The following is a 23,609-nucleotide window of genomic DNA, read 5'->3' as shown; positions in this document are numbered from 1 at the left end:
GAGATGGGCAGGGACAAATTTAATAAATAAATAAAATCCTTGGGTCAATTTTCTTCAGCAAGGAAAAGGTTTACCTGTAGAATTCCTGCCATTCAGTTCTTATGGGCCTGAAAAGGTGGGGAGTGAAGGAAAAGGAATCTTCCAGGGAAAAAAGATGTCACTACAAAGGTAAGGCTTATGCAGAAACACCTGGATGCAAGCCCTTTATAACAAGATAAACATCTTCATTGTTTAAATGGATTCCTGTTGGATGCTGTAAGCAGTAATGGGTTTTCTTTGTGTTTATTTGCAGCAATCACTCCAGTCATAGACTCCATTCTGGATCAAAGAGCAGCGAAGATGGTAAAGCTAGGAGATTTTTAAGTGTAGGAAGCAACAGAAACTACTTTGAACTAGGAACCTATTGTGATGTTTTTCTAGGAGTGTTGGGCCAGCTGTGGTTTATTGAAATGATCGTATTTATTCAAACAGTATCTTAGCATGGCTTGTGAACACAGTCACTGTGTGCATTGCTTGCTTGTAATTTGTAAATAAGGTTTATAGTATGACTTGTAAGTTATGGTTCATGACTAAGAGTGATGTGGTGCTGGGGTCTGGAGCTTTAATGTGCCTGCAGGCATTTCTGCAGCTGCTCACCACACAACTGTTGAAATCTGTTTCAATTAAAACACAGTATCAGCCTCTAGCATCAATATTACCTCCAAGAATAACTCTGGGTACCAAGTGAGCTCCATAAATTATGAGTATCTGCTACCCAGTACTGTCTGCAATGACCAAATTCTAAATATTTCCATTAGCTCCTTCCTCCAAAACTCTGGGAACTCCTAACTTAATGTGTTGTGTAAACCTGGCCTATTTCATGGTCCCATTGCTTCTGCATTCTTTCTCCCATCACCAAGGAATTCCAAGTAATTCAGAAGATCGGTGAAGAGCTGAGATTGGACTAGATATGGTCTATGCAGATATGAAGAAAGTATCACTCTACAGTGAGAAAGGAGAAAACTTTTTCCTTTATTTCCAGCTTTCCAAAATGTGACACAATCCTGCTATCCAGAAGGTGATGCAATATTTAGCCTGGGAACTGAAGGACCATTCCAAAAATAGGCAAGGATGAGAAATATAAATCAGTATTTCATAAGTAGACACATTTCTCATGTGAGGGATTGATCTTGATTTTTTACTGGAACCCAGAGATCTATCAACCAAACATTAGAGCAAAAAATGGATATTCAGAATTAAAATATTCTGAATCCAAAGGATAAAAAGTAGTTTTGGACACTGATTTCAACACTTATCCCTTTCATGTGACAATCTAACTGTGCTTATCCCAAATGTTCTTCCATACAATTCAGGGATGGAGATTTGTTCAGTGGTAGCCTACTTCAAATCACTCAATTGAACATTCTATTTGCATCTATTTTCTAGTCGTTCCTACCATGCATGCATCATGCAAATTATTAAATAAATAATTTCCACAGTTCATAATAGCTTTTATTTTTAAAGGATCTTTAAAAAGTCATCCAAGTACAGAATGAGGAACACCAGTAGGCAGAAAATGCAAACCTATGACCAAACATCAGAATGTCAGATTGCCTTGGTAATCAATTCCTTGACATAAAAAATGAAGCAACTCCCAGAGTCTAATTATTTTTAAACCATCTGAGGATCATATCCATGGAGGCTTGGGAGTAGGTCTCAGAAAATGGCCATCACTAGCCAAGGACAATTAAGTGGCATGTTAATTTCCTTGAAGTAATGACAAATGTGATAAATCAACCTTAATGATGACTATATTATGCACCATGCTGAGATGCAATAAACCAAAAAATACCAGAAACCAAAAGGCACCCTAAGATACAGTTTCTGAGACAAAAAGAAAACTAGAAGTTGGTGTTTTATATTTAAAAGTAAATGAAAAGTATCACTACTTCCCATTTTTAAAAATGCAAGGAACAGAAACAAGTAAAATTCCAAAATATCCCTGTAAAAGCATTACTTAGAAACATGTAAACTTGACATAATTTTCAGTAGCATTAAGAAGTTAACACAAGAGAGTATTTTTTAAAAAATGGTTTGGTAAGACTACAAATACTTCCCATCCGTCCAGTCTGGAAAAAAAAGTTTACTTACAAAAATATATATTTTTAAAATTGCAACTGCCCGTGATGAAGCACAACATTCTCTTGCATTGGGTAGTCTGTATGGCAACTTACAGATTTGAGAAAAAGTGCCATCGGTTTGAGAACTATTATCACCCTGTTAAGAATTGATGACATCAATAAAGTACCAAATATGATTCAAGAGGCAGCTAACTGTAATTTATAGTATAATCTAAGCAAGTCATTCAGAATTCAACAAAACTGACACCAACCAAGTATAGCCCTCATTAAGAAAATAGGGTGACTAGTAATCTCCAGCTGAAGAGATGTTTGAAAGTTCTGGAAAATGGCTCAGCTACTCAAAATAATATACCATCTTGGTAGTGAGATCTTACGAGTACTGATGGTCCATATATTATATCATAACAACTGAACTAACATGAGAAACTTCAACATGAGGGGTCTTCAGATGTGCTGAACCCATAACTCCCATCCAATCTGAAGAGCACTGGGTGGGAAGCAATTGTAAATCCTATTTTATGATACCCAAGTGTAACAGAAGTCTTGGAGGATGGGGAGGAGTATTTCAAAACACAACTAATGGAGAACAAATGGATGTTTCAGTCTTATATGGCAAAGAGCCATTAGCCCTTCAGTGAAGGAATTTGGGAAAAAGCAGCTGAAATGATCCTTGGAGATGCCACCTTAATGAATTCACTAAAATGAGGGCTTATTCAGTTTTCAATCTTTTTTCCCCTGGCATTAAACCTGATTAATGAAACTCTGTGTGAATTTTTCCTTCTCCTGTTTGATTGAATGTTGTTGTTAGGGGCTTGACACCAAGGGTGAAAAACATGGGTCAAACTAGATCCCATTTAATCACATGAAAGGCATTCTCTTTGTTATTCTGTCCTGTTATTTTTTTATGTACTACTACAAGAACTAGTTATACATGTATCAGCCTTCTGGCACATCAAACAACATTTACTGAATTAAGAGACTGAAGTGAATGGCTTCTGAACAGTTGAAATTCAACAACCAGGAACACAGTTTCAAGCAGACTAAGTTTCCAACCAAGTCCCAGTTTAATACCCATTTCAATTCAAATCAGAGTTCTGAAGGAATCTGAATATTCAGGAAAGCAACTGCATGTCAAATTGGACCCTTATTGTGGAATCTTGTCTATGTTGGCCCCATTATGATTATTCAAGAGCCATCAGAAGTCCTAAAGGACAATGATCAAGAAAGCCAGCAGTTCTGATGAAATGTTCCTCTATTATCATCAACTTGTGTTTATAATTCAAAGATGGAATCCAAACCTTCTTTTCTTTGTTTGGATAAAGTAACCTAGTATTTATTTTCCAAAGTAGTTCCTACCCAGATTTCTGCAACCAGGTTCCCCCTCCAAATCTGTTAAGGCTTCAACAATCATCATGGCCAAAGGGGGCTGAAACCCAATATTTCTAGCTTGCAAACAGCTGGGCAAAAATAAAGAGGATTTTAAGTATTGTTATCATTCCCCAAGTCCATTTCTAGCTCCCTTCTTTTACTATTTTTTGGTCATGCTTGTAAACAGATTAAGTGAGCATTCTTCTATTTCACATGTTGAGGCAACCTCACCAGGAATTTAAAAGGCACTCAATACATTCTCTGATTGTCAGAACAAAATCTTGGGCCTCTTATTTGATCCCAAAACAGGAGATTTGAGTACTTCTCCTACTGCAGAAGATTTCTGGGTGCAACCCACTTAGTCTCCCCAGAAGAGCTCCAAATAAATAATCTGTTCCTTTAGCTTACCAGTACAATTGCAGTTTTCTGAATTGGTTTGGTAGGAAGGGATATTGTAATATCTTTTATTAAAAAAAGCACAGAAGAATGTTTATCAACATCCGAACTTCAAACCCAATCAAGTTTTGCTTTCGTATTGTGGGACAGGAGCAATTTTTGTGACATCCCAGTTCACAACCAATAACTGCATTAATAATTCTTATAACAAATCTCCCATATCTTATTTTAGTAGGCCTGTTTTAGTATTTTACCAGCCCTTTTTATCATATTGAAGCAAGTACAGCTGGGCTCCAGTAGTTGTAATTCTATTGTGAATTTGATCAAAGAAGACTGCCCCTCCAAAAAGCATATTTTTCTGTCACAGCTTGGACACACTTTCAAGATACACCCTGGAAAAAAAAAGTGTCTTTATTTTGTTTAAGAATATTCCTCCAGGAACTTTATATGGAAATCTTTCACTTTCTCCAATAAGACCTTTAGTTTCTCTACTGGTGGGAGAATGGTCATCCTAGAGGGAAAAGAAAAGGTACTTTAGTGAGTATTTTGTGGAAGTTACAAGGAAATAATTCCACTGCGATCTGGACAACAGTATCTGTAATATCAGACCTACCTGAAGTGGTAAGTTCCTTCTCTTTGGCCAAACCCACTTCCAGGAACAACACAGATTCCAGTTTCTTCCAAAAGTTTCATACAGTAGAACATGTCAGGAGCCATTTGATGGGCCTGGAGTAATTTGAAGTTAAATGGCTTAATTAGTAATAACACAGTCCTTTCAAAATGCTGTGCTTGCTTGTGAATATTGCGCTATTTTGAAATAGTTAAAGAGCTGTGAATGTTCCTGTGTTCAGATCTGATCATGTATTTTCTTGCATCCTTGTAGTTTAGCATTTAACGCTGGGTGTAGGTTTAAAAGAAGCCAGTTGGAAGTGGGCAGGATGACCAACTACACCATGTCTATTTTAGAACATGCCCTCAGATTTTCCTGTGTTTCTCATCTCAAATGTCTAGGAAAGCATGCTGATGGTTTCTAATAAGTATGGACTGGAATAGGGGCCTGAGGGCTGCACTAAATGATTGGGCACCATGGGTTGCCTGTCCCTTCATTAAGAGAAGCATGTTGGTCACCACCAAGTCTGACGCCTACTACAACACACCACATCTATTCTTTTTCTATCTGACAACCAATTGTTAAAGGCATGTCCTCTAAGAAGCAAACATAACATTCAAAAATTCTAGTTTTACATTCATTGGAAGGGCAGAGCAATTCTGTAACATGTAAGAAGATGTTCAGCAGATGGACCAGCTTTTCAATGCCTTCTAGGCTCATATTCTCATTATGGAGAGTATTACCCAAACAATGTGGTTTGCTTAATGAATAGAGCCAATGCAACATATAGAGTATAACTGACATGCAAACTCAGCCAGTTGTGGTTTCATTAAGAAAATATGGCTGAACAATTATGGCTTAGTGTGATGCACATATTCACCCAATGTTCTACCTAATGCAGGAGAACTGCTCCAGTTTGATTCAGCAGCGATAACATTTCTTGTAGAGGAGCAGGAAATTCTCACCTTTGCCATTTCAATGGCCTTGGCAGGGATAAAAATTCGTGGGAAAGCATACATGGCTCCTTGAAGTGGATTGCAGTGGATCCCTGGCACTTGATTGAACAAGTCTTCTGTTAGTTTGGCTTTCATTGCAAGGTTGTTCAAGACAGACTCCTTTTCCTGTGTCAGGAAAAGTGAAAGAATGTCACACAGGGGACACCTGAACTGTGCAACCCAAACCAGCTGGCACTATTTTACAGCTCTTACTTTATTCCTTAGAGCACCAGTTCTTAAAGTTTCTCAACACCACCCACCCTCCATCTAAACTTCCGTCATCCCACTATCTGCATTTTCTTGGCTGAAAAATGGGAGCAGATTCTTAGGTCCAGCGTCCTGCATCCCACTAACAAAAGAAACCATGTTCAGGGTGGATGAGTGAATGAGTAAATAATTACGCCAATGAGGAGGACAGAGTCAGCTGTGGTAGTCCTTTATGATAGTAGGCAATTCAATCTGTATAAGATACACTTGACTTGATTCTTCAGTTATCTTCAGATCCTAAGTTTTGCTCTGCACTGTTTCTGTTGAATATTATCTGGGTTCCTGTGTGGCTTGTTGGTTGGCTTGAAATGTTGTGTGAACCCAGCCTGGGGTATAAATCAAATCAAATCTGATCCAATCCAATCCAATCCAATCCAAGTGTGAACCCAGACACTATCACTGACACATTGTTTTCAGTGCCTGCCACTTCAGACACTGGTAGGCATTCTCAGTCTGGGGTCCTCAGATGCTGGTTGGGAATGACTAAGGTCAAATACATTTGAAAAGGCACCAGATGGAGGAAGTCTGTATTAGGAAATGGCTAGGATTTTTTTTAAATAGAAGTTTCAAAATTAAAAGCAAATTCTGCTTTGGAAAAATGGATCCCAAATGAACCCTCATAGATAGACTGAAAATGTAGTATTTTCTTAAGCATTTCTTTCAACACCTTTTTTTGTTCCCATCTTCTCTGGCTTTAAGATGGGTAGGAAAATGAAAGCATCTCATGGACACACACACACCTTAATAAACTGTGCATAGGATTCCTCTCCGGGAATAGGGGGATTCACCACAACATCCATGGCTGCTTGACCCGAGACGGGTGGACACAGACGGACAGAGAGGAGCTTAACCAGCTGCCCTTTAATTTCTGGATGCAGGTTAATCACCTCCATGTAGCCTCCTCGGTAGCCACACCTGAAAACAAGGCAGAAGCAGCAGGAACAGAAAAGAAAAAAGAAAAAGGAGAGAGGGAGAAAGGGAGAGAGGGAGAAAGGGAGAGAGGTGTGGTTGGGGAAAAAACAGCATGAAACTCTTGCAATGCCAGAAATGCCACCTATAAAACCAACAACTAACACAGAATCCTATTTTAATCTTCTCATGAGAAAGGAATGTCAACTGCTTGGTGGATTGGATGGGCATATAAGTCAGGGCCATTCATTGGGGGTGGGGTTTAAAAATCATAGCTAATATTGACATAAACTTTTTTTTTCTTTATCTTTAAAGGTTTAAGTTAGCTAAATTGTCAGAGTGTTAATAATCTCCAATCAACACTGTATAAATGTAACCAAATAATATAGTGTACTACTTGTGTTTTATAATAATACAATAACAGTTTTTTAAAAAAGTCAACATATGCCACACCTGTGCAATGCAAGCCATGCCCCCTTTTATGCAAAAGCAGTGAGATGTTGATCACGTGTTGGTGGCCACCCTCTTGACCTTTTCTGACCATTCCATAGAAGGCCCAGCAAGTAATTAAGTACATAAAGTATTGCAATGCAAAAAAAGCCAACACAACCAGACAGTTGTGAAACTTACTCGCCCATGTAGCCCTTGGAAGTGGAATGAAAAGAAGCGAGTTCAACATTATTCCAATAATCTGGTCCCATCTCGTAAAGGATCTTTTTGAAGGAGTGGAACTGGCAGTTCTCTGAGTAGACATTGTCTTGATAAACCTGCACACCAGAAAAGACAGGATAGGACCCTCACTTTTCAAAAAGCAACCCCACTTTTTAGGACTCAGATATATGGCAGGGAAAGAGATATGACCAATGAACAGCCTAGAGTAGGGTTTCTCAACCAGGGTTCTGTGGACCCCTAGGGTTCTGCGAGAGGTCACTAGTGGTTCCCTGGGAGATCACGATTTATTTAAAACATTATCTCAACTTCAGGCAACTTCACATTAAAAAGGTAAGTTTCATTCCTTATTTTGAGTTTAAGAACACTGTTAATGCATATCTACAGGCCCACCCATGAAACAAATACAATTAATTTTGTAACTTCTGGCCTATATTTGAGCTTGAATGTGCAGGGGTTCCCTAAGGCCTGAAAAATATTTCAAGGGTTCCTCCAGGGTCAGAAGGTTGAGAAAGGCTGGTCTAGAGCTCTTGATGTCCCTTAACTTCTGTACTCATGGACACCTCCCTTTGCGCCCAGCAGACTTCATTCTCTTTTTTCATTTTTGACATTCTTTTAACATGTGTAAAAACACTGGAGTGCTCCAAAGGAGTTGCCAGACTCTAATATCATCCTGATCTCTGGATCCTCTGTCAACAGGTAAGCACGTATTGAAACACACCATTTTCATTTTCTAAGAATGATCATGAGACCAATGGAAGGCAAGGGATACATGTCTGTGTGTCTATAGATATACATTAATGTACGTTATACAATAATGTATTGGTTTGTTTTTTAGGATCTGAGTGTTTTGTGATTGGCCCACTGACTGTGGTGGCCATTTTGTGAGCACATCACAACAAGACATGCTCTCCAAATTCCAAGTATCCCCATGGTTTAATATTTTCATTACCTCATCAGCCAGAAGAAACAGCTTCTCTTCCCAGGCAAAGTGTATCACCTCTTCGATACATTTTCTGTTTTGAACTTGACCTAAAATTCAGGAAGAAACGGGAAAGAAGATTCAAAGCAGTCCTCCCTTCAAATGAAACAGAGGGATACATCAATCATTTCTTAATTCCAAACCAAACGAGCAACAGTCTTAGCTTTTCGCCATTGGGTTGTTAGTGAAGGGAAGATATAGACCGCTGTTTTGCCAAAAAATACATTAATAGAGGAAAAGTCAAGCAAGATAAAAGGTATTCTGAAACTGTTCCCCCCGCCACTAAAAAAACCCCACTAGGTTTGCAAGAAACCAATTAAGTCAGGAAAAGTAATAAGGTAAAACAAACCTAGAGTCAGGTTGCCTGGATTAACTTATGCCAATATTAATTTAGCCCAATTTGGGAAGAGGAATTTACAGCTACAATTCTGGAGTTGAAAAATGTAGGCCAAGTACATTACAAAATGCACAAATACAAAATTACAAAATGCTCTTCAACCAGGCCTTTGGTGAGAGAGAGGGAGACCCCTCACTTCATTGTGCTTGTCATCCTTTATGTTTTATTGTAATTTCTTTTATTGTTGTGAGTCGGCCAGAGTAGTTGAGAATTGGGTGGCATACAAGTTTAATAAATTATTATTTACAAAATGTTAGGAAGTAGAACTTGACAAAATCAGATTCTTGCTTAGCTGTTTGTCTAGGAAAGGATTCCAAAAACTATGAGGCAAAACATGGAAAATCCTTTGTTTGGGCCAACCTTTTCCTGAAGTCTTCAGTGTTATAGTCCAGGCTGTGGCTTACCACTCAGAAGTAGGTGTTCTGCAACATCCAGTTGTAAAAATAACAACTTAGGACATGTACTGTATGGCAGTGTTCCTCAACCTCAGCCACTTTAAGATGGGTGGACTTCAACTCCCAGAATTCCCCAGCCAGCATGGTTGGCTGGGGAATTCTGGGAGTTGAAGTCCACCCATCTTAAAGTGGCTGAGGTTGAGGAACACTGCTGTATGGGATAAAGATGTTGCTGTGGTTCACATATAAGTCACAAAGGATAGTTTAAGTACATATCATGATTTATTGCAACCCATGAACCAGGCCATAGAGAAATGACATAGAAAGGTGTGAAGAGCAGACTTGTAGAAGTTTTGCACACCTGTGGGATTTCCAGGATTAATGATGCAAAGAACCTTGGGATTACAGTACGCTTTGGCTTCATGTAAGGAGCGGTGCAATTCATTCACATCTAGGGCCCAGCAGTTCTCTTCGTCCAGGTAATAGTTCACCTGAATGGCATCCAATTCAGAAATGGCAGCTGAATATAAAGGATACTGAGGAATTGGGATCATCACTCCGGTTCGGGATCTCCCTCCTCCAGAGACAAGGATCTTGAGAATGGACTGGAAGATTGAGGAAAGATCATTTTTATTATAATTTTCTTTGCTCTGCCTGATCCCCAACTGTATTAAACATATATAATGGTATCCTTCATGGCTAAAAAAAAAAAAATCAACCAGAAGAGAACTTTAAGCAGTTTTTTTTCTGGAAGACTTTGAAAAGGCTGGATCAACAGAGCTGCTGATGCAGGAAGACTGTAATACCAAATTATGCCTGGCAATGGCATTTTAATAGTGCTGTTTGTTTTGGTTAAGGTAGCAAAAGCAGGAGGGACAAAGGGGAGAGGACAGAAGGCAGGCAGGCAAACCTTGAGGGATTTTGTTTGAAATAACCCCACTGAGTGCAAAATGAAGCCAGATTTTCTCCTGACAACCATCCAGAAGTGTAGCCCCTGGATTTAGTCGAAACGGAGGAGGAGGAGGAGGAGAGGGTGAGACCACGTGAGAAAGAGATCTCTACGCTCTGCAAATTAGGCTGAGCATTCTTTTTCTTTTTCATTTCCAGATTTGTGCTTTGCTTCAGCCTGGAAAAAACTTGGTGCTCTGTCCCAAACACGAGGAACTGCACATCAGAAGATGCCCCAGATGCCACCTACCGCAATGCCGTCGCTTGCTCCTGTGGTCAAGTAGATGTTCTCTGGGTCTGCGGGGACGCCGCCATCTCGCCGCTCAATGTATGCTGCTACATCTTCCCGGATGCAATTGACCCCTTGGCTGGCACTGTATGAACCTGCAAAAGGAAGGAAAAGGCCATCAGAAAACCACAGAGGACAAGAAACCTTGCAATTGTAGCTCTCCAGTCTCTCCAGTGGCATCGTTTTTCCCACTGCGTTTATAGCCGTGGCGGCAGTCCCCAGTAGAACCAGGTGCCAACTGGATTCACACAATACACAAAGCCAAAGCACAACAAACCACATTACCGCTTAGCACAACGGATCCAGCCAATGAGAAGCCAGTTTTGTCTAAAATGTCTGGTATGGCCTGAAGCACCCTTCTGCCGACAGAACACACCAATGGCATAATCCCATCCATATCCTATCTTTCCCTTCAGGTGGGATGCCGTCAAAGTGGCTAATGCCACCGTTAAAGAACATACACACAAATAGAAAATAAGAACAGCTCAAGGAAGATGCAATTAGAAATTATGCTAAAAAAATCAAAATTATTCCTAAGTGCAACACATTTATATGACTACCTAGGAAAAAGCATGGGTTCTCTCTCTGTTACTTCTGTCCATCAAATGAACTCTCTGATCAATTTACAACATACTCATATGGAATAAGGGTTAAATCTGGGGCAGATTTTCCCCCACTTTCTGTTACCTCCTTGAAACCAAGACAGTCTTGTGGCCTTTCAGAAAAAATGTCCTGATCAAGCAGTACGTTTGTTGCTTCAGCCTCCATCTGCTCGAGGCCCAATGCCTAAAATTAATCTCAAAGCAGCCACAGATCTCCCCCATTCCTCTTTTTGAGAGCACAAAACATTGGCCCTCTACAAGAAACAGAATAAAAACAGGCCCAGTACACATACTTTAGGTACCAGGAGAGCTAATTGCTACTCCAATTGAGTAACAATTTGGAGAAAGCTGATGTTCAGCAGGAAGCAGATTTATGCTTCGGCTATATCTTGCAATGTGCTTTTCAAGTTCTCTGCTCCAACGGGCCCACAGAGAAATGCCTTTTGTGAGTGTTCCATCTTTTCTGTGTGCCCTGCTGGTGCTGTCTGGGTCTAGATCCTGAATCCTGGAATTTATTTAGAACTGAGCTCTTAACACTCAAGACTGCAGAGAGATTCACCAAACATGGCCATGACGTAATGGCTTAAGAGCAATGACATCCTTTCCTCATATCAAAATAGTTACAAGCTCTTTTGTTGATATCAGGGTGACAGATGAAAATGTGCAGCCAAAGCACCTCCAATAACCACAGTAGGTTGAAACTTCCTTGCAAAGAATATAAAAACGACCACGTGTTTCTCAGACATGAAGACGCCATGTACTTCAGGACATACTTACAGGGATTGCCTTGTGTCGCTCTTGCCCAATTATACTTCCTTATATATCTAGTTAAACTAGTTTTGTAGTTTAAATGTTATTAAGGAAGCCTAGAAAAATATCTGTGGACATAAGGAACAGGATGAAGGACTATAAGCAAAAAAAGACTCAGATAGACTGGCCTTGTTGCTATTCATCCCAGCTAGCGTTTTGTCTTCTGGTTTGAGATGGGAAAGGTGTGTCTCATTTGGATTTAATGTTAAGCTGTGAGATGCTTCTACTGGGCAGTTTCTAATATTTCTGGCTGTATCTCAGTAAATTATTCCAGTTCAACTCATTTCTAGACACAATGAACTGGGAACTTCTTGAACTGGTGATGACCATGTTGATTATAACACATCACTCTACAAGACTGATTATATCCCATCAAGTTGGTGCTGACTCTTAGCAACCACCTAGATTGATTTTCTCCATAATGACACAACAGATTACTGAAAATAAACTAAAAAATATATGCAGCGCCCAGCTTCATACATTATGGTAAGCCAAAATGAGGTTTGCTCATTTATGCTTCAGGCATGGTGTGAACCCAGCCAACTGCCTGATTCAACAAACCACGGTTTATCATGTATGGATCCTATTCCATGCACTTTGCACTGATGTAGAAGTTATGTAAAACAAAAGCATATATACAAGGGGGTCTTTAGGATTTCTATTTTTACACCTGAAGAAGGTTGGCATACACAAGCAAGTAAATAGGTAGATAGGTAGTCACACTGCAATACATAAAGGCATCAAGCAAAAAACTGTGATGTATAATAATTAGAAATACAAAATGCAGGGTATAAATCTAGCAAACAAATCACTACATATACTGGAAACACAAAAGCTAATACAGCCATGATCTCATGATAAGCCACTTTCATGTTAGTCAACCTCATAGGTTGCAAATTGATCCAAAATTGTTTGCAACCAGAAATTGACTCAGTATTCAACAAAATCTGGATAGTCATCAGAAAGAACGAATCCAAACTGAAGTCCAGCATATCTCCCTGAATCTCCAAACAACATTTGGGATTGAGTTGTGCACAGAAATTAAAACAAAGAAATGCCAAAAAAGAGAAAACTTGGGAGTAACCCTGGACAAATTATTTAGCTAAGTGGTCATATCCAAATTGGTTTATTGTGCGTAACAAGCAACAACTTGTGTTTATCATGTGTAACACAAGCAACAATAAATGAAACAACTGCAAGGTGAAAAGAAACAGAAAAGAAGGTAAAATATGGTGGAAATCAGGGGAAAACAAAAGATCACCATTGGAAAGTGATCAATTCAAATCCTTCCCCCACCCCAAGCTGCCTCTAGCCCAGAAGAGCCAGTTCCTATCATACAGAAGTCTTCTACTCCTCCATGTTCACACTCCAAAATGGCAGCCAATAGAGACGGCTGGGATATAATGCGACAGGGTTAGAAAAGTACCTAAACTGTTTCCTCCGCAGCCCTGCAAGATCCGTCTCGCCCTCTCCTTGGAGTCTTCTGGGAAACTGGGGCTGTCCAACAGGTTGGGATAAGTGCAAAGTGCCACCACCTATGTAGCCCAGAAAAGACATGGGAAGAAATTAATTCCACAGCTTTAGACACAACAATTCAATGCAACCTGTAAAATGATTCCAACCTTGCTCTATTACATCCGAATTTGGATGACTGCTGGAATTTTTTCATGTCAAAAAGTCATAAGATTCTTCCCCCCTCCACCAAAAAAGCATTTCTTCTTAAGATGCATCAGCAAACAGTGAGTAACAGGAGATTAGGAAGAACCCCATCTCATCACTGCAGCCAAGGTTTTTATGTTAACGCTAAAACAGCTTTTAAAATGAAAATGACATAAAAACTTTGGTCTAATTTTAATTTAATTTTATCTGGGAGTCCTTGGCTTGACACCTATTCTCTTCCCTTGAAAATCAGCCTGATTCGCTGCAAATACCCTTATTTTATTTCTTCAAAATCAAAACTTCCTTCCATGGAAATCACTATAGCACAGGATACCTACAAGGAATCTCCCACTGAAGGGCATTGCTGCATATGCCTTTGGGACGGTCAGTTGGGTGAGAACATAACACTTTATCAGCTGACTTCTGTATATCCACCCAGAGTCACTGAGAGTTGGGTGGCATACAAGTTTAATATCATCATCATCATCAATTTCAAAAGTAGTACAGTATGTCATGGTGCTTGTTTCTCAGCTACTTGGCAACCGTACTTTTGCTCTAATTTGCTTAAGTTAGCTTTATTATCCCCTCCGGTGCACTTCTCTCACACACAAACATCTCACAACTGCTTGCTATATGGAGGACATTCTCTCCTGATCTCCTAAACAATCTGGGTCAGCAGCTTGATCTTTTTCCTCCTCGCTTCAGTTTCCAATCTGGAGAAACAGTACATAGCTGTCCACTTTGGAATAACAGCAGAGCCCATTCCCTCTAACTTTAGCTGCTTTTCTTCAAGGGACCTCTAGTCTACCTCCAGCAGCGTCCTACCTGTCGAAGGAAGGTGATGGGCTGCTGTCCCATGGCGTGAGCATCACCAATGTTGGCCTTGATGACTTCTGTGAAAGGCTTTTTGATACCCTGAAGGGAGACGACGAAAACTTGTTATGCAGTAAATCCAAGCTTTATAGAACTATCGCACCTAGGAGGACACAACTGATCAGTTCCCAACCCTCTCTTTTATGCAGACCACTGTAGTGTCACTGAAAATTTTTGAGGACCTGTAAGGCAGGCATCAGTAACATGGTACTTACACGTCACATATTCTCCCCCAAACCCTAGGGAAATTTACAAAATCCCTAGATGATTATTACTTTGTTAAAAACAAGCCAACAGCTGAAATCTTTACACAGGGCACTCTTTACAAAGACCAAGGACAACCATGCATAAATGCAAAGAGAATGGGGCAAACCACAGAAACAGTGGGCAGAATTCCTTTGGCCCTGTGTCCAAGAGCAGCTGTGTATGGATCAAGCCAGCACCCCTGTGTCCTTAAAAGCAAATAATGTCAACCAGTGTTTTTAAGGAATGGTATTGCTGTTTTCCCTTCAACAAAGCCAGTCTCAGTGTAGAGCATGTGAAGCCTAAAGTGCTTTGTCACCTTAGAAAAGGCAGGGAAAAGGTCCATCCATGACATAAGGCAAGGGGTCATAGGCAAGTCATGGGTACATTTAGACATCAAGTTTATGAACCTCGTATGTCCTTCTCCCCTTGCATGCTTGGCTTAACGAATAACCTCCTGGTTTGATAAATAGCTAAGAGGTGTCTTCCTGGGTTGGTCCAGATGTCCATTTAGCCCAGTTTCTGACTGCAGAGTCAATCAGCTGATGCTCAGAGAACTAGAAGCAGGATGTGACTGCACTGGTCCTCTCCTACGACTGCAGGAGATAATATTCAAAAGCATGCTGCTGCTAAAATCAAGACAGTCCATGCAACGGATGATCAGATGTTGTTATGGCAGAACCAGGTTTCTCTGGTCAGAAATGGCGTAACTTCTAAGTTTATTTGGAGAATAAATGTGATTAAAGATCTCACTGATGCCACCCTGCAATGATAAATGTAGAGAGTTGACATACTTGCTTATTGGTTCTTCTCCTGCTGGTGTAGTATCTTACACAGAATATAAGGTATCCTCCTATCTCTTTTACTGTGAGAACAAATTGATTGCAATAACAACTTTATATATGGATGGTTAGTACCGGATGTAAATCACTTCTATTTCGTTTTCTGTTCATCTGTGTTTCAAGCCAAAAATCTTTCAGCACTTCAGCAGATTTCTTTTGTTTATCCAATAAGTAGAATTTGTCCTTTTGTTGGTCGCCTCTAATAAAGTACTTTGAAACCTTAACAAAGTTCTTTTGTATTCTGTTTAGAGGTACAACAATAAAAGTCCATGCATATTTACAGAAGGATAATTGACTTTCTTACAAGGGCCACAGATTTATTTATTGTCTTTTTACAGGTAGTCCTCACTTAACGACCATAATTGGGACCGGAATTTCAGTTGCTAAGCGAAGCAGTCATTAAGCAAATCCAACCCAATTTTACAATCTTTTTGTGGTCATTAAGTGAATCACCACAGGCATTAAGCAAACCATGTGGTTGTCAAGTGTTTTCTGACCCATGAGGAGGTCCTTGCTTTTACATTAAAGTACCTCATTCTTTCCTTCCAGGATGAACCTGAAAGATGTTTCTTTCTTGAACAAATAAAAGGATGTATTTCAGACATAACTGGGGCAAATCAAAATGGACATTTAATCTGGAAGGACTAAGATGAAGCATGGAATGATGTGCAATTTTTTTTTAATTTATAAAAGGAATAAATGAATACTTTGCAAGGACAAATCTAATCTCTTTGCTCTAACGCTGCACTGTACACTGCTGATTTCTGTCTTTACATGTTCTGCTGCAACTCCTTTTGTTTCCCATAATCTTCTGTTTTGCACATTTGGCTTGGAACAATGGTGTTGCTGGGAGAGGCACCGATATTCAAGATATACACTGAGGCAGGTATGGCATATCTCTCAATTTTTTCAATTTATACCAGCAGTAGGTCGCCCTACATCCACCAAAATCATCAAGAAGTTATTTTTAGGGTAGAACTAGCCCAAGAGAACACCTGACTGACAACAGTCAACTAGCAATCAAGCATTCCTTTTATGTTAATGCTTAAAAAAAAAAAACATATTTTGCAAAACAGCAATATCTAAAAGAAAGAGGGAGATGTTTTTACAGGATTCCATAAGGGTGTTCAAAGCTATTCATAATCCAAAGGCTGAGTTAGTTCTTGGTCTCCCATTAAGAAGTACAAAGGCTGGAATTAGGAGAATGTTTTTCTCCTCCAACAAAAAACATTGAAGTATGCATAGTTAAAGTTTAAGGCAGTGGCTGCCACAGATGCAAGGCTTAAGATCCTCAAGATGTGCAGCGCCCTGAAATCTGAGCAAGTTCTAACAAACGATGCCATTTAGCCTTTTCCCCAACCCCCTAAGAACAGCAGGAACAAGAGTCTAAAGGCCATCCAAAAAAAAAAAAAAAAGGAATGTGAAGTTGAGCACAATTTGGGGATCTAATTTCATTTATGGCTTTTCTTCTTGCAGAGAACAATGGACCCTGTGCAGTATGGTTCCAGTTTTAATCCTTGTGGGATTCCTAGGTAAATGGCAAGTGGAAATTCAGCAGTTGAATGTCTTCCCATTCACAGCAGAGAAAACCTAAACAACAGATTTTCTGCTATTCTCATGCTGGTACTTCCAAAGCTAAAGGTAAACGAGTTCAGCCAGGAAAAAAATAGGTATAAATTGTACAGAATGCATTCAGCATTTTACCTTAATCCCAAAATATTGGTTGGGTTCATATAACATCCTAAGCCATAATATGCTTTGTCTGGCTTTGGGTTTTCATCTGTTGTGTGAACTCAGTCCTCAACAGTAGTTTAGACAATAAATCAGGACTATGCAAAGTGTGGATTTGTATTCTGTATATATCCAGCCTCAAGGTTAAGACAGAGCAGTGCTTCTCAACCTTGGCAACTTTAAGATGTGTGGACTTCAACTCCCAGAATTCCCCAGCCAGCATGATGCTGGCTGGGGGATTTTGGGAGTTAAGTCCACACATCTTAAAGTTGCCAAGGTTGAGAAACACTGAAATAGACAGAACATTTCAAGAATACTATCAATAGCATTCTTTTACCCCAATCTCATACTATAGGCTTGGTTCAAACTGACTTATTTAGTTTTAGGTTATATTATGAATCCAGCCATTGTGATTTATGGGTGAGCCAGTTTTGCATACCCAGCGAATGGCAGCTGATTAATAAACTGTGATTATACAAGCCATGCCTAACCACAGCCAGTGTCTACTCTTAGGTCTCTGCTAAGAAGCAATCCCCGTTTAGTTCAATGGGACCGACTAATCAGATACACATTTAGGATTTGCAGCCTGAATTAGCAACTCATACCACCATCCTATATAGGTCAACCGAGAAGTAAATCCCTAAGAGTTCAGTGGGATTTGTTCTCAGGAAAATATGCAAACGGCTAACACCCAAATCTCCTGTTCTCACTCTGCAGATACAACATGGCTGTTAGTCTTATCGGCTGTTGTTTGCACTAGTAAGGCCTGAGCGTAATTCAAACCGACAGGGCTGAAGCCAGAGCGAGGGGAGGCTGAACAGCCAAAAGTTAGACGGTAAATGGCCCTCAGTGCTCTGGTGAATCTTTTGGTTCACTGCACTGAGTTAATGTCACTGGAAGCCAGAGGTTAGAAACATTACCCCAGACTGCAATTTGCGGTTAAATTGGCAAAAAATAAAAGCAAACATGCTTTTCTGCTGAAAAACAGCCACAAAAAAAGCCTTGTTAATCATAAAGGGCCTTGTGGTACCTGAAAAATGTAAGCGGACAGCTATCCATGAAAGCTTACGTTGTAAGACGTTTGGTAGTCTTTAAGTTTATGGATTTACTTTAAAAGTGAGCTAGCGAAGGCATTTTAACCCCAAACGTCACCCCAAAGATGATTTCTACAGGTGGCTAAGCCATAGTGCGAACCTAGCCACTGTGGTTTGCAGCCCACAGTGCATGGATCAGTATTATGGGTGAACCACTGCTCTCTGCTTTTTTCAACAATCCATGGCTATACAAGCTACAATTTAACATAATGAACAATCACTGGTCTATTTGTTAATTTTGCTCTAGCTGGCATGGCTATCCTCCTGAAACTAAGTTAATAATGTTCTAATAGAGTCGTTTGGGCTTAAAATGCCTTCGCTAGCTCACTTTTAAAGTAAATCCATAAACAAGTAATACATGCAATATGCCGCAATCAAGTATCTGTTTCTCTGGTATGTATTCAGGAATAAGGCCTTGGATTTGTGCTGAGACGTGTTTTTTGGCGTGCTTCCATACATGTACTCAAAGGACCTGTGGAAAGAAACGTGATCCAAGCAACATTTTTTTTTAGAAAGAGAAAAAAAGAGGAACTAGATTAATTGTCCTACGCAATAGATGGAGCAAGCCAAGTTAGCTGGGTCCACATAGTGCATGAAATCGTAAACTATGGTTAGAAACCCCAGTTAGCTGGGTTTCAGTGAATCATTAAACAGAAACCAACTAAACCATGTTATGGAGTCCCTGGTGCTCCCTGAGCTTGGTTGTTTGCTTGCAGGTGTTTCATTACCCAACTTGATAACATCATCAGTGCTGGTGAGTGTGGCTTTTGCTCCCTATTTAGATACAGTAGCTTGCCCTGCCAGTGTTGGTGGGGGTGTGGTTTTCTCCTTGGTAGTTCCTTGATTAGGGTATTGTTTTCTGCTTGATTTTGATTGATTAACCAACACTGGCAGGGCAAGCTACTGTATATAAACAGGGAGCAAACCCCACACTCATTAGCACTGAGGGTGTTACCTAGTCGGGTAATGAAACATCTGCAAGCAAACAACCAAACTCAGCACCAGGGACTCCACAGTTCAACCCTGAGCTACAGATATTCTCTTCTACTGAAACTATGTTATGCTACAAGATTTGAACTCAACTTCTGAATTCTGACCTACAAGTTTCCCATCTCCAATGGAGCCTCTGCAAAAGATCTCCCCAGGGAAGGCCTTCATTAAATAGTCAGGTCCTATACTAATGACAGCTTTAAAAATTACAACCAACATCTTGAACAGAGACTGTAAAGCTGGGATGATGCATCTGAAAGGCTCCTGGTTGAAGAAGGCTGCAGCCAGCACCAAGCTCTGGAAAACAACACTACATCCCTGCTAGAACTGACTACACTCCAAGTTTATAGGCAGCCACAGGCCGTGTGCCAGCGTCAAGGGTGGATTCCAAATGCTGAAACGTACTGTACACAAATTCTTCAGCACAAAGTGTTATGTTTGCCAAAACAAAAGAAGAAAGTGAACAGCAGAGCAAGTGATAAAGCAAGAGTTTCCTGCTGGAACTTGTTTTTCATGTTTGCATTTCTTCAGGTTCTTGTAGATACATTTATTGCTAGTTTCTGATATTTCAGCCTCCCTTTTACCCTGACGCATGATTCTGGGAGCGTAGATACTATTAGATGGGACAGCCTAAACAGAAACTACCAGTAATTACATTCTGCCAGATGAATTTTAAAAAGGGGGGAAAGTCCTTGTAATTTATGCTGAGATACAAAACTCCTTGGATGCATTCACACATCACATTTAGCCATTTAAACCCATCCTTTATCAAACAACCCACAACAGTCTAGAGCAGGGTTTCTTAACCAGGGTTCCGTGGATCCCTCGGGTTCCATGAGAGGTCACTAGGGGTTCCCTGGGAGATCACGATTTATGTAAAATATTATTTAAATTTCAAGAAAACTTCACATTAAAGAGATAAGTTTCATTCTTTATTTTCAGTTTAAGAACACGGTTAAGGCATCTATACAGGCCTACCCATGAAACAAATAGAATAATTTTGTAACTTCTGGCCTATATTTGAGCCTGAATGTTCAGGGGTTCCCTGAGGCCTGAAAAATATTTCAAGGGTTCCTCCAGGGTCAAAAAGTTGAGAAAGGCTGGTCTAGACTTACATATCAGATTAAGTCATAAACCATGGTTTGCAAACCACAATGATTGGGTTCATGCAGCACATGAAGTCAAAGCCATCCAGTGGCATGATGGCTTAGCATGATGCACAAATGCAACCGACAGTAATAAAAGAGGCCAAATCCCTTTTGATGACTATGGTTAGTAAATGCCAATAGATTGCCTTTCAAAAATAAACCATGCATTGAAAGACTGCCATGGGAAAAGATCTAAGTTTCAGAATGATTGCTGATCAACGTTAACAATACTAGGTTATGTGGTCCAGTTTGGAACAAAATGCTCAGCCAGGTTAATTCTTCTTGACATATAAATATCAAGATGGTATCACAGGACTGAAGCTTATGTAAACTCAAGAGAACTAAAGTAAACTCTCTTGGAAACAGTGCTGGGCCAATAATCAGGAGTCTTAAAACCGAACAGATGGAGGTTCACATGAACACACTTTATCTGTATGCACAAATCCTTCAAACGTAGAAAACCAAAGAGTCAAGGTGAAGGGTCAGGGTCCTGCTAACTAACAGGTAGGGTGAGGCAACCACCACCTCAGTTGATGAGTGTTTGGTGAGCAGGCAGTTGCAGAGTGGCAAGCATGGGAAAAGAACTGAACTATGTCAAATAGCTGAGTTCACAAACGTTACTATTCTATTATATCACTTAGTAAGTTTATATCACTTAGTAAGTTTTGACTTAGCACGTTCTGTGAATCCAGCCAGCTGGCTTAATGTGACCCCTGCTGTACCATAATGAAGGCACTTATACAGGAGTAAATTCCCTGGGGAAAATGAAGCTGGCTTACCAGAGTCCTGTAGAACAGATTTTTCCACTTGGTGCCCTGCAGATGGGTAGATTGCAACTGTGTTATGGAAGCTGATACCTGATGTATCTGCAGGGCACGAAGCTGTTGGGGAGAGCTGCTAGAAGATAAAAATTGTAACAAATATGAACTGCTATTAATGCTTTAAAGAGCTACAGACAGGTTCCAAGGCTCCCAGTGAATTGTAAAGTATCTGGCTTCAAAGGTTACAACCAGCACCTTCGACAAGGATTGGAAAAATGATGCATCCAAATTAACAATAATAATAATAATAAAAAACTTTTAAACTGTCACCATTAGCCCAACCAACCAAAAAATCACTTAAGGGCAAAAGCCAGGACCAGGGGAAAAGGGTCCCCCCCCCCCAAAGGCGGATTTAATCTTTTATTGAAACAAGATCTGAAATATAGACTGGTTATCTATTACCCTGTTACATAAGGCTGAGGAACCTGAGATTGCATCAGAAGAAAAGTAAATATCCTACGAAATATGCAACTGCATTCTTATGCAAGTAAATGACACAAAAGATGGGAGGTGGCTGTTTGCTTTTATCTGGGCATTTATTCTAGCCTAACTGCCTAGCAAAAATGCAGAAAACAGAAAATCATTCTATTACAAGGTTGGAAAATCTATTTGAGTTTATTGACTCTTTCAGTTTGCTCACACCTGTTATCCTTTCCTATGACATCATCATGTTCCAAAGGACAGCCAACATTTCCAAAGCAAAAGAAGGCTTTCTGTTTAGCTTCCCTAAAATAATGACTGAAAAATAAAGGGGGAGGCCAGAGCACCATGCTTATTTGACCAAACAAGACAACAGGTACAGACACAATGAAAAACAAGGGTCCTACTTTACTTTATTACAGATAAGGATCACCAGCAGATGCCTCCCCAAGACTGGATATTCTACCCAGGTTAACCAGAACTGATGGTCCCAACCTTGCTGCAGGGCACCAGTTGCAGAAGACTGGAATAACACTTTAAGTAAACCCAAGTGTGCAACCAAAGCTTAAGAGGCAGAGAGCAACCCCCCCCCCTTTTTTTTTTTAATCTATGCAGAGAAAGCGGCGCTCAGCTCTTTCCGAAGGTGGCCTGGGGCAGCATTTTTTGGATGCAGAGTCGGGCTCAGTCCCCAAGCAGCACGGCGGAGGGCAGGGCCGGGGGAGAGCCGCCTAAACGAACCGTCCCCGGTCCTCTCAACAGTCTGCCCGGCGGCTGTCGCCACGGGGACTGAAGCCAGAGGCGTCCCCGGCGCGCCTCTTTCGCCGCATACGCTGGCTGGCTGCCTCTCCGGCCGGCCTCGCCTGCCCCAATCAAGAGCCGCAGCGGCGGAGGAGTGGCTCAGGGGGCGGCGGTCAGGCCGGCCCTCGGGCTCTTCCCCACGCGCTGCAAAGTTGGGGGACTCCAAATCGGGGTCCCGAGGGTGTCGCCCAGCCGCCTCCGGACGGCGCCAGCTTTTGGAAAAGGCAGTTTCCAAGCGCCCCGCCGCGCCAAGTCCCCTCGAATGCGGGTTAGCTTGGCGGCGGGCGCCCGGCTGCTGCGGTTCGCGAGCCCCGGTGAAAGGACCCGCGTACAGTGTGAGCGCAGCCAGTCGGGGCTCGTTCCGCCAGCCCGGCCTTAGCGCGCTGTAGGAAGCAAGCAGCCGGTGCGCCGGTCCCCCTTACGGAAGCCCCCAGGAGCCTCGCACGGTACCCCAAACCACCCTAATTCGCCCCCCCCCCCGCTACCTTCCGCAGCTCCTTTTCGATCTCGCCCGCTTTCAAGACGATGGGCCCCCGCACGGCGTACTCCACTGCCTTGACCTGGGGGTTCATGGACTCCAGCGTGAGGATCTTCTCGCGAGGCGCCTTCTCTTTCAGCTGCACCGCGGAGGCCTCGGCGGCGCTGCTCCGGCGGGCCAGCCCCGGCCCGGCTGTCCGCTCCGACCCCATCGGCGGGGCGACGCTCCGCGGGGCATGGGGCGGCCGGCGGCGCCGCGGTTCTTTGTCGGTGGCCAGCCAGGCGAGGAAGCGCACGGCCTCCGCTCTCCGCGGGGGGAGGCAGCCCGGGAGGCGAGGGGGAGTGGCGGCGGCAGCAGCAGCGGCTTCCCTGGTCAGCCCCGACAAGCGATGCATGGTACCTTTAGAGAGGAAGACAAGAAGGGGGAAAACCTTAAATCGGGGGGAGGGGAGAATAAGCGCCCGACCCCGCCAGCGCTGCCGAAGGCGCTCTCCGCCCGGCGCCCGCATCTCACCCGAACCAGCGCTCCGAGAGAAGCGGAGAAGGTCACCCGGTGGCAAGCGCACGCCCGACGGCTCCGGATGCCTCTTCCAGCCCCGGCCGCTCCGCCTGCAGAAAGGGGACAGGGGCGGCGCTGACCGGGCTCGCGCCCCGCGGAGCTCGCCAATGAGCAACCGGCCTCGGCGCCCCTGCCGCGATTCAGCGGCTCGCGAAAAGGAGAAAGCAAGCGCCGGGACAGCCCATTGGCCCCCGCGC

The 23,609-nt window shown here is 41.8% G+C and overlaps 1 protein-coding gene across 1 annotated transcript; it reads right to left on the bottom strand.

The window, feature by feature from the left end:
• Positions 1-1,469: 1,469 nt before the first annotated feature.
• Positions 1,470-23,609, bottom strand: GPT2 (glutamic--pyruvic transaminase 2). The gene is made up of 12 exons (XM_063313249.1): positions 23,368-23,609; positions 22,862-23,253; positions 14,242-14,331; positions 13,184-13,292; positions 10,307-10,440; positions 9,470-9,713; positions 8,287-8,366; positions 7,296-7,432; positions 6,497-6,671; positions 5,460-5,615; positions 4,498-4,610; positions 1,470-4,395 (listed from the first exon to the last, which is right to left on the bottom strand). Exons 2-12 carry the CDS (start codon positions 23,246-23,248, stop codon positions 4,305-4,307), a joined length of 1,716 nt encoding a protein of 571 aa, XP_063169319.1. The 5' UTR covers positions 23,249-23,253; positions 23,368-23,609; the 3' UTR covers positions 1,470-4,304.

This window comes from Candoia aspera, chromosome 11 (assembly GCF_035149785.1).
Source record: "Candoia aspera isolate rCanAsp1 chromosome 11, rCanAsp1.hap2, whole genome shotgun sequence".
Taxonomy (NCBI): domain Eukaryota; kingdom Metazoa; phylum Chordata; class Lepidosauria; order Squamata; family Boidae; genus Candoia; species Candoia aspera.
Note: the sequence above shows the minus strand (reverse complement) of the source record. Positions and strands in the feature narration are given on the sequence as shown.